Genomic DNA, 12250 nt, shown 5'->3' on the forward strand with positions numbered 1-12250 from the left:
AGTCGTGTCCATCAGAGAGGGTGTGGTGCTGCAAGATAGGAAATTACACTGTCATTAATGGAGCACACAGTGAATGAGGAAATAGTTTAATCTCTGAAAATGGCTTCTTTACAGGCTTTGTGGTGATAGAAACCAGACCCCTCCAGTAGCACAGTACTGCCCTTGACTCTCTGGCCTCTGCAAAGTTTACAGTCAAAGAGACAACCTCCAAAAGCTTTAAACTTCTTTCTTCAAGGATTCACATGACCTTAACGTCACACAATGTGCAGACATCACACCGATTAGGATGTGGTGAGAAGAGACCTGGTGTTTAGGTCTGAAGCTTAGTCTGGGGTGGGCTGGTGGGTGACATACATTTGCCCCCCCTCTTAGTTGCAGAGCATTCCTTCTTCTTGCAAACAGCAACTCAGCCAGAACCTATCTGTCTATCAGAAACAGCTGCTGCATGTGTGCAGACATCTGGTTGGTGACTTGGTAATCACACTCCAGCAAACAAGCTCTCTGCAAATAAAGTGTCATCAAAGCAAGATTTCTTTCAGCAATGAAATGCAATTCAGTGCAGATATCTGTGGATAATAACAGGTGATCCACAGACTTTACTCCACAGGCAACAGCAGGGTAAATATTGCTATTATCAAATAGCATATTTAGACTTCTAATTAACACATTGGCTCACTGCTTTCTACAAACATTCATGATGCTCGGAGGATGTTTTTAAGACTTCTTGTGATCCCTCAACTTTGCTGTAATTCAAACACGAGGTAGAAATTTGGGGTTTTAGGTTAAATGTACTACTTCTACAGGATGGATTGCCTTGCCTTGAAATTCGATTCAGATGTTCAAGTGCCTCAGGAGCTGCATGTTAGCAGTATCATTGTGAACATGTTACCATTTAGCTCAATGTTTATGCAGTCCTCCTTCCTCAGAGCATTGTTTGCTGATTGCATTTTTTGTCCACTTTTTTCCCCACAGATCCTTATCTTCCTACATATGTCACTCCTACCTTCGATCCCTTTGCAACGTCCCCGCCTGATTATGTCTCCTCCGACTTTTCTGACACCCCGTTGCCGAGTGGAGAGACAACCACATCCAGTGCAGGCTCTCCCCGCTTTCTTGGCCACGGCCTCAATGAAAACCTCATCCCCATCTACTGCTCTATCCTGGCTGCAGTGGTAGTGGGCCTAGCAGCTTACATCATCTTTAAGAGGTCAGCGGAAAGTGGAAAATGACTGACAAGCTGCTTTGTGCTTAAAGACATTTGCACAATTGGGTTTTGCACCTCAGGAGCAACATATTCTCGGACAGAAAGGGTGTTGGTGATCCTGATGTTGCCAGTGGCAATGCACTTTAACACAGACATTACCCCAGGAAACATTTAGCCTAAAAGACCGCCTGTAAGGTGGTGAAATATTCAGTCCAGTTGTGGTTGAAGAGACTTTGACCCACTTCTGCTAAAATGCACTATAGACAAGTTATCTTTCCAAAAAAGAAAGAAAGAAAAAAAAAGGAAGAAAACAATAACACTCAATGCATTACAAAGGTTACAAACACATTAGTTAAGACATGCAGCTGCACATGCAGCTGCTCCACTATACAGATACAAACGCAGGCTAAAACACATTTGAAGCAAGTAAACAAGCTCATTAGAGACATTGATTGTTTGAAAAGCGCCGACCAGGGGAAATATGAGCAGATTTATCAGCACAGCCACGCACATGTATGGTTAATACTCGACATGTACTTTGGATCATGCAAAAAATTTTACAACTGCCAATTATTTATAAGTAAATAATCTGCATTTCACTGGCAAAAAGGGAAAAACAAGTTTTTTGTTTATATAATTTTGATTATGATAAAGAAACATATTGCCATTTTGTTTCATTGAAGGCCTTTTTATTTACTTAACATAGGCACATATTTTACATCCAAAGCAAAGAGGAAATGCTTTTAGGATAAGAAATAACTTAAACAATTATGTTGCAAATGTATCCCAGAAGAGCCGATATGGTAGACTAAAATCTGATTGTATCTAGGACCACCAGCACTGATGCTAGGTAGGCATGCTGTACTGATTCTGACTGATTTTCCACTCTAAAACAGCTAAACATAAAGAAAAAGCAAAAACACCTTTTCATAGTATTCTGTATTCATTTAATTTCTTGAATCCTGTTGGTAAGGTGTCTCTTTATTTTGTTTTTGTTCCTTGTTTGGTAACATAAATTTGTGTAGATTTTTGATTAACACAGCGTTACTTATTCAGCTGATCCTAAATAACAAATTTTAAAACAACTGATGAACTTGTAAAAGTTTAGTTTTGGAGTATATGATTGTTTTAGATACACCTTAAAGAGATTTATGGCCATTTCAAACAATAACACACATACAATGTAATGTATGCTTTGCAGCCAGAACCTAAATGTGATAGATGGTTCCTTTTTATTCAAACATACAGTAGCTCGTTTTGTTCTCTGATACAGTATAAATAAATATTTTCTCTGTTGCTTTAGACATCATATTGTATATTTTAATAACATAAAAAAAAACTTGCAAAGCAATGAACAGTCATATTTACAGAATAGCTGTCCACCAAGCTACTGATTTGATATAAATTTTAAAACCAGATTAAGTAATTTTACAATTCAATAAAATATGCTGCTGTATTGATATACAATAATTTGCATTGTAAAAGGTTTTATATGACATGCTACCTCTCTACAGGTGGAATAGCTGCAAGCAGAACAAGCAGGCAGCTAATAATCGTGCAGCTACAAACAACCAGATGGTGACACCGGAGGGAGAGAAGCTGCACAGTGACAGCGGCATCTCAGTGGACACTCAGAGTCTGCAGGAGCAGCAGCAGCTGCAGCAAGCTCAAGCTGAAGTCCAGCCTCAGTCCTCACACTCTCACACACAGGAACAGATAGGTAAGCTTTCAGTCATATGAAGACGATGCTATTTTCAATAACAGAATGCCATATAAACACAGTTTATAAGATAACATCCTGAATGTACACTGAACAAAAATATAATTCTGTTGTTGCTGCCATTATTCATGGGCTGAACTCAAAGATCCAAGACTTTTCTGTGGACACAAAAGCCCTATTTCTCTCAAATATCAGGTGTGCCTTAGGCTATTATAAAAGGCCATTTTAAACTGTGCAGTTTTATCACACAGCAGAATGCCACAGATGTCGCAAGTTTTGAGGGAGCGTGCAGTTGGCATGCTGACTGCAGGAATGTCCACCAAAGCTGTTGTCCGTGAATTGAATGTTTATTTTTCTATAATAAGTCATCTTCAAAGGCTTTTCAGAGAATTTGGCAGTAAATCCAACCATCCTCACAACCACAGACCATGTGTAACCAAACGAGCCCAAGACCTCCACATACAGCATCTTCATATCCAAGATCGAATTTAGTGTGCCAGTGCTCACATTCAATGGCATCTGGCACTTTGGAGAGGTGTTGTCTTTATGAATAAATTCCGGTTTTTACTGTACATGGCAAATGGCAGACAGCGTATATGCCGTCAGGTAAGTGAGCGGTTTGCTAATGTCAGTGTTGTTAACTAAGTGGGCCATGGCAGCGGTGGACTTATGGTATAAGAAGGCGTATGTTATGGACTATGAACAAAGGTGCATTTTATTGATGGCATTCTGAATGCACAGAGATAACGTGACAAGTTGCAGCATGATAATGCACGGCTCCATGTCGCAAGGACAATTCCTGGAAGCTGAAAACATCTCAGTTCTTGCACAGCCAGCATATCCACCAGACATGTCACCCATTGAGCATGTTTAGGATGTCCTGGATGGGCGTAAATGACAATGTATTCCGTGTCCTGCCAAAATCCAGCCACTTTTAACAGCTATTGAATAGGAATGGACCAAAATTTCACAGGCTACAATCAACAACCTGACCAACTCTATGTGAAGGAGATGTGTTATGTCTAATCAGTGTCTTGATATACCACGCCTGTGAGGTGGATGAATTATCTCGGCAAAAGAAGAAGTTCTCACTAACGCAGATTTCCGAACAATATTTGGAAGAAATAGACCTTTTGTGAAAGTCTTGGATCTTTGAGTTCAGCCCATGAAAAATGGGAGCAAAAACAAAAGTATTGCATTTATATTTTTGTTCAGTGTAGTTTTATATTCTTTGTGGTGAAACTTTGATTTATTTATTACCATAAATGCTTATGTTTTCTTTAGTAGGATCCATTTCAGTAGAAAATCTATCTCTGAGTGCCTTCATAATATACACTGGAAATGGTTTGGCTGTGTTCCATAAAACAATGGGCTTCAGGTGCTTCTTCAGAGAAACTTCAGCTCATCACGATGTGAACACATTCTTCACAGTGTGATATTCAAGCTGCCAAGTTACATTAAGATATTTTACTGAGGTGTGTTGTGGCTTTTTGAGTGTTGTGCAAGAGCAAAGATACATTTCTGTGGACTAAGATAAAAAGAGAAAGATACATACACACACACACACACACACACACACACACATATATATATATATATATATATATATATATATACACATGTACATACATATATACACACATACAGCAGCACTGATGCTTACATAAAGCTGCCAAAAGCGATATTCGCATATGATGTATTAGGCATCTGCAGAAAAATAAATTTGTGGATTGTACTCTGTAGGTCTTAGTTCCTCTATATTCCTACCAATAACATCCTAATACTAAAAGTTAAGTTTTAAATTCCAGTACTCAAAAATGTTTGAAAGTTTTTTATAGTATTTCTGTCTTAGAACATATCAGACGTGCTGCATAATACATAAGCAGGGTACATAATTGCATCTTTGATCTTTGTTAGTCTTTACTACTCTGCTATATTTGTCTCTGGGGGCACAGGTAGTATTTTGAGTGTAGGTTTGTAGGACAGATTTAATGCCAGACAAAATCGAAAAAGGTTTTATAAGATGAACTCAGTAAATGAAGTCTGGCTTGGAACCAACATTACGCACTTTACTGATCTATTATGAAGCAGTTCAGCATGTGCTTAATTTACTTCTAGTGATGCAGTGCATTAAGAGAGATAAACACTGAAAGTTTTGAGTGCTTTCGTTTGCTCGATATCTGTTATTATTGCATTAAGAAATTATGAAACAATGGACCTCTGGGCTAAGAGATGTTATAGTTTATGTAATTTCTACTGCCACAAACCAAAACAACACAATTTGTGGTTGTTTTCTTTTATCCAGCTGTGTGTAGTGCAGATATTTTGCATCATTTTGCATCAATCTGTGGTCATTTTTTGTCTCTTTGTGATCTTTGTGTTGGTCATTTTTTGTCTCTTTGTGATCTTTGTGTTGGTCATTTTTTGTGTTAAATTACAACTCTTAAATCTAAAAAGGTTTGGACAATGTGTAACATGCTAATTAACTACAGGATATTCTGATCTGCAAATCTCATAAATCAATATATATACGATCTTTTTAGTTTAGTTTCATGGGGGGTGTATGATTCTAGCTACTAAACAGCCCAGGGTCTTGGTGCCAGATGTTTTCAACTGGCAGAAAGTAGGCAGGCCAGTCTAGCACGCAGTCTTGTACTTTAAAGCCATGCTCTTGCAGTAGATGCAGAATCTGGTCCATCAGTGTCTTGTTGAAATTTGCAAGTCTTTATCTGAAAAAGATGCCATCTTCATGGGAGCGCATGCTGCTCTACAAACTTAAGGGCCAACCCAAGAAAAAATGGCAAGAAAAGTACTTTTTTTAAATTATTATTTTTTTAAATGAAGTCTTCATTTGGCCTTTTAACAGAATGTAAAAACAAAATTAACTAAATCTCTTTTCGGGATATTTACCATTTATTACCACGTGATATGTCAAAATTATTAAAGTGTAATCTTCTGGTTCCTGGTATCTACTAGGAGGCAGAGGACATGTATCAGATTGTGTTCAACAGGATTTTGAGCAGGTTTTTATCATAAAGTGATGCAAAATGTCTCAGAAACTGTATGTAATTTGTCACATTCGGCTTTATATGGTTAAACTTAGATTTCCTGACCACAAGAGATTTTTTTCCCTTAGCTTCAATTTGTTTGAAATCTTTGGCCCAAAGAACATCTGAGATTATCAGTCATATTCACATTTGTTTTCTTTTTTGCATGACAGAGCTTTGGTCTACTTTTGTGGATGGCACTGTGAAATGTGTTAACATACAATGGCTTCCATGAGTGTTGCTGAGCCCACACAGAGACATCCATGACAGAAATATTTCTCTTTTTAACACAAAAAAGATCTCTTGCATCTAATGTTGACATTCATTAAGTTCCAGTTGTGCACATTGATGTCTTTGGATTAATTGAAACTTTTGATATGTTCTCCAGATGATGGTATAGTCAAAGTTCTTAAACATTGCTCTAAAATGGCTCCATTATAGTTTTTGCAGATTACTGACTGCCCATCTTTCCTTTTGAGATACTCTGCTTCTTTAAGGTGCTCTTTTTTTTTATAACATTACCAATTAACCTCTTTAGATCTAACATGTTCCTCGAGGATTGGTTTGAATAGCCTTCACATTTTTAGCCTTTTGTTGCCCTTATCCCATTTTCTTTTAAACATGTTGCTGTCATTAAATGTAAGAAAAATATTTAAAGCTCTAGTAAAGGTTATTGTGAACTGCAGTCTAGCAATATTTAAATTATGCTCTTTATCAAATTATCAACTACACCTTAGCTACAAAGAGTGAATGTTGATTAGATCAATGCATGTTTGGATTTTGAATTCATTATCAATAAAATCTCTCCTTATGATCCATTAAACCAGAGTAATTTCATATGAAAATGTAGATTTTAGCCAATAAATATCCTGAAAGTCAAACCTTTGTGCTTTTTATGCATCGTTATATAAATATCAGAGATTTTCCCTCTGCTCAGTAACAGATATAAACACAAAGACTATGTTGAAAAATTACTATGAACATCTGAAAAATGAGGATAACCTTTAAGCAGCAGACACCAGAACAAAAGAAATGCTGCAGAAATGAGATGGGACTTCTGCACTACAGCTTTCCCCCTCTATTCAATACTAATATAGTGCCACAATACATAAGAAACAGCATTGATACTTTATCTATATTCATAAAGTGAGGATGCTTTTTAGAAGAAGTTCAGCTATAATCTTTTTATTCATACATTCATTTATGTTTACTGATTGTCTCAGGCTGATTTAGCTCTTCCCATGCTGACTGAATATGGTCTAAAATAATGGTTATTCATGGTTTATAATGTGCTAACAAGCCAAACAGTTTGCTATACTTCTTTGAACAATGTACTGTTTTTCTACAACAGCCACCCATTCTAATGAGGTTTAAGAAAAGCTTATTTCGTCTTTGTGAGACATCTGAGTACCTTTTCTGTCTTCCAGTCAACAAATGTGAAGCTGACTGCATGATGAACAAGAGAAGGAATTTCTTTTGGAGAAGCAGCTTGGCACTGGCTCACAGAGAGAATGACTGCCTGGTTAACCCATTCTGGGTGTCACCTCTTTTGGCTCATTAGCAGGTGTTATGAGATGGGATCCAGGCCTGGTCTCTCCTTCTTTTACGAATCTGATGTAGAATCCGTGTTTAGCACGTGCTAATTGGCATTAGCACCGTCTGTGTGGAAGCTATTAAAAGAGGCAGCAAATGTTCTTGTACAAGAGGTTGTTGGGTCTTCTGCTACCAACTGGGTCTATTAAACACACCAGTAAGGAAGAATATGCACTATAAAACCATTACAATCACAGGGGGTTTCCTGTTTTCAGCGAACCATATTTTACTGGCAGATCAAGTAATGGGAACACCTTCAGTCAAAATAAGGCAAATAAGCTTTAAAAAAGGAAACAGGGCAATTCAAATGTCTCTTGCTGTGACTGACATCGTTCTGAGGGGTTTTTTCCTTGAATGAGTCACTGGTGAGGGGTGAAAGCTCCTTCATGAAGGCTGCCCAGTTCATCAAAGAACCAACTATCTGTGCAGCACCCCTTTCTGGTCCCCCATGTCTTTTTCTTCCTACTCTCTCCTCTCAATCATGCATATTGAGGGTGTTTAAAATTTAAACAAGACTCTAATCCCTCTCACATACTGGCCACTATGCATCCTTGCCCTGTGTTTGACCTCTAAAAATATTGTCAAGCTAGCCGTTGGTCAAAAGCACAGTGAAGAATTATTGGGAGTTTTTTTAAAAAAATATAGATTTTGACAATGCAAGGTACAAAACTGAGAAATAATTCATTAATGGTTTCTGATAGAGATTCAAATTTTGATTTGTGATTGTACGGGGAATCAAGTACGATGAATATATAATGATGTTCTTGAAGAGAAGCTGATATTGAAAGTGTTGTCTGGACATCTAAAAAGTGGGCTATTCTAGTGACCAGGATGATGGCCAGAGGGGCGTTGACTTGTTATCTACAGCTGCTTACACACATGCAACAAAGTGTTCTAGAGATATTGTGTTGGCATGTGAGAACGTAAATCACCATTTGGGTAGCCATTCTCCTGCACCCCCTACCTTGGATTTCCAACTAGGAGAATTCAGAGGAAAGTTTCCTGCTGTGACGTACCACTGCAGAAAAAGTCCAAACTGTCAAGATTTAGTCTGAAAGTCTCTGAAGTGTTAAAAACAGCAAATCAGTGGAATTTGGTGTTTTAATGGGGGAAAAGAAAACTACTAAAAAATGACTTTGTCCATAATTTCAACTGTCAAAGAGGGGGAGAAAGTAACTTTGCTCTGACTGGGAGTTCATATTTCTGAGCAGACTCTGATTGCACTGGTTCAACAAAAAACAACCTATTGATTCCTAGAATGAGATTGGGCTCTATCCAAAAAACCCAGGCTGCCATGTGGTCATTAGTGATTGGCATTGCACTACTGAACTGAAGTGCAATGCCAATCAAGAAACAGTTAAAGCAGAAGTATAGGTGTGTTCTCCTGTGTGTATGTCTGATCTTGTGTGTGTTCAAGATGGTTTTGCACTGGCCAGCATCCATGTGTTCCTGCTCTGTGCCTCTGATGGCGCCTGTTGGGTGTCTAACAGGGAAGGGAGAGAGATGAATGCCGTCACTGGACACAATCAGTGCGGATGTAGAAAAGTAGCAGAGAAGCTGGATCTATTAATCTTAGTGCAGTTATGAGACAAAAGAGGTTTTTGCAGGAATGCAAAGGGCATGGCTGCAGAGAGACATTTCTCGTAAGCTTAAAGATAAACTTTATTGTGTTACACTTCTTGGAACAAGGATGCATTGATAAAGGAAGAAAACATTCGCTGGACTCGGGGGTGCACTCAGAAACGCCTTTGCATTCCTGTAACGTTTCCATGGATTCCCTCAATCAACAACAGGTTAAGAGGTTTGTGGGAAAAGAGAATGTTTGTCTCCCATCCTCAACTTGATAATGATTCTAGTTGAACAGGTTCAGATGGGTAAGTGACAGCACAGGGCCCTCTGCAGGGAAGAGTGGGTTTATCAGAGATTTTAGCTTCCCTATTAAGAGAAAGCTGCTCCATGGGAAACACAAAAGACTGTTAGTCTTCATCCCATGACATTTTCTCTTTACCTTCTCTCTGCAGTGGTGAGAGTGGATGGCAGCCCTGAGCCTGATTCGCCTCCCCATGAAGTCTGAAAAAGAAGAAGAGGAAGAAGAGGAGATGTCAGAGCTGAGGACAGGGGGGAAGAGAGTTGGAGACTTGAACCTTGGACCAAAGTGAAGGCAAAGGGGGTGCCACACACAGAATGTAAAAACAGACCTTGATTTAAAACTGAAGTGGCCACAGGGCAGCAGTTTGACTTACATGGAACTTGATGCACCTTTGGGCCACAGTCTGACTCTTCATCCCTGCATTTTGAAGTCTAAATTCAATGTGCCTGGACACAAAATCTGCGGCAATATCAACAACTGTCTGAACTAGTGTTGCACAGATAGCTCATAACATATATGCCATCTCATATTAACTATTTCACTATGTTGTCATCTGACAAATTTCTCAGTAGCTGCCAGTTTAATATCTTCCTCTCATTTTACTTTTGATTCTAAGATCAGCTGCCATGAAACATTAGTGCCTGAGAAGTAAGTAGGAAGAAAGGTATTCTGTGATATTCTCTTTATTTTTCCTCTGTATCAAAGAGACTGGGGTAGCTTTTTCTCCTTGTATTTTCCTGTGTGGCATTCCACTCTCAGATAATCCTCAGCCCCTCTCCATAGGATTCACTCCATTAGACACCCACTGTCAGCGATACAAAAAAGCCACAGGGGAGCTGTGAGTCACTCCCAACTTCTTCTGAAGTTTCTTCCACTTTCGTCATTTAATCACTGATGCATTTCTTGTCATGTTGTCTTATAAAATGTATGCGTCATTGTTTGAGACTGGTTGCACCGACTGACTCATTTTTGGGCAGAGAGGTCCATTACCTTCTGGCTTTCTCAGAAATTTTTTTATTTTTGCTTAGTGAGATGTTTTTTTTTTTTTTTTCCTTTGCATAAACTAAATGAAGCACTCCATCCCCACAGTGCCTCCTGGGATTGTATTTCAGCAATTTCATGCTCATAATGTGACACACCCAAATGTCTGTCTCATGTTTACGGTGCACTACTTTTATTTTGTGGCTTGAGTTACATGGCTGATTCAGCAGGCTGCCTCCACATTCCCCCATGGAGTCTGCATGTACAACATGAAAAGAACATCTTTGGACTGTGGAGCTCTGCTGAAGAGAAGGGAAATCCATCTAGCAGAAAAGGAGTAGCTACGTCATTGTTCACTAAAATGATGCTTAAATGAATTTGGGACTAAAAAAAGCTGCAGCGAGGAATCCCATCTATAATCATTTACGCTTTCTGAGCGGAAAATTGGGACACCCCTCAGAGGATGCAAGCACTCCGTCTCCACATGCCTGCTCCTGCATACAACACCATCTGTGTTATACAGCGTGATAAACAGTGTTGAGGCAGCAATGCTTTGTCGTAGGCGCTCACATCAACGCAGGGCCCATTAAGAAGACGTCCTGACAGGCAGGTAGTAATTACCTCAGGGTTTTAGCTTCATTCACCCTCTGCTTCACTCTCATCAGGAATAATACAGAGGACAGTGATGAGTATAGCTGAAGCCTCAGATCCATTTTCTAAATCAGAGTCCACTAACATTTACTACATTGCACTTAGACCAAGCTCACTTCTTAGGGAGGTTGGCGTTTCATTTTCTTTTCTATGTTGTCCCCTTCCTGCTTCCTCAGCACCCGTAGAAGCAGTTGACTTCGAAACCCCATAAAAGAAGCATATCAAAGCCGAGCTTGACTGCATTAATTTCTTACAGGGGCATGTACCTTCTCAGGATTCCTTTCATTGTAACTGAGATTATATAGACATTCAGAAAATTTGAGTAAACAGCCTGTAGAACTACGATGGAGCTGGTGGGTTGAGAGACAAGTGAATACAAGCCGATTCTGTGGGTGTTATCAGTGCACATTCTTTCCATACACATGAACCAGTAGGTACCTGGAAAATGTTACAGCTTATGTGTTAATAACCTGTGTCTCCATATGTGTTCCTACATGATGACTTCCATGCTCCACGTTGTCCAAGAGTTGGCTCGGCTTAAAGGTTTATAACTGTGAAGAAGGAATTGGTGACATGTGCAGCTCTATGTACCTTTGTGACCATGTCAGCTCCTTCATGGAAGAGATTGCTGGTTCAAGACTCGCCATGCATCATGTTTTTAAAAGTTAATGTGCTTTTTTACTTTAGTTTCAGAACCAATTCCTTATTATTGTTATTATGGCTCAGTGGGTAGAGTGGTTGTCCTGCAGCCCAAGGGTTGCCGGTTCGATCCCGGCCCGGAGAGCTCATGCCGAGGTGTCCCTGAGCAAGACAGCGAACCCCTAATTGCTCCTGATGGGTCGTGGTTGAGCGCCTTGCATGGCAGCTTCCGCCATCAGTGTGTGTGTGTGAATGTGACGTACATGTAAAGCGCTTTGGATAAAAGCTCTATATAAGTACATACCATTTACCATTATTATTATTTTTGCCCATGCATTCACTTGGAAACTGTAAGGGTTAAATCCTGTTGTTTAATGTGCTGAATGTACTAACGACACCATCCAGCTCCTGGCTCCCCTTTCCTCCTAATGAAGGTTTGTGGTTTCTTCAAGTAAGCACTTCATGATGGCACTTGCTCTGTTTCTGGACAGATGACTACAGCCTGCTGCTCGGCAGCATGTGTACTTACTGACCATATATACGAT

The 12250-nt window shown here is 39.3% G+C and overlaps 1 protein-coding gene and 1 long non-coding RNA gene across 3 annotated transcripts in view; one reads left to right on the forward strand and one right to left on the reverse strand.

Moving 5' to 3' along the window:
* The window catches only part of ngfra (nerve growth factor receptor a (TNFR superfamily, member 16)), a 30426-nt gene extending 18637 nt beyond the window's left edge, over positions 1-11789 (forward strand). Inside the window, exons 4-6 of the mRNA XM_041974500.1 lie at positions 973-1207; positions 2719-2924; positions 9586-11789. Coding sequence (XP_041830434.1) covers positions 973-1207; positions 2719-2924; positions 9586-9638 — 494 coding nt within the window. The 3' untranslated portion in view covers positions 9639-11789. The remainder of the gene's footprint in view (positions 1-972; positions 1208-2718; positions 2925-9585) is intronic.
* The window catches only part of LOC121632772, a 74136-nt gene continuing 71129 nt past the window's right edge, over positions 9244-12250 (reverse strand). For both annotated transcript variants that reach the window (XR_006008967.1, XR_006008965.1), the window contains 2 exons: positions 9573-9634; positions 9244-9460 (listed from right to left, as the gene is read on the reverse strand). This is a non-coding gene — a long non-coding RNA (uncharacterized LOC121632772). The remainder of the gene's footprint in view (positions 9461-9572; positions 9635-12250) is intronic.

This window comes from Melanotaenia boesemani, chromosome 2 (genome assembly GCF_017639745.1).
Source record: "Melanotaenia boesemani isolate fMelBoe1 chromosome 2, fMelBoe1.pri, whole genome shotgun sequence".
NCBI classification, from domain to species: Eukaryota; Metazoa; Chordata; class Actinopteri; order Atheriniformes; family Melanotaeniidae; genus Melanotaenia; species Melanotaenia boesemani.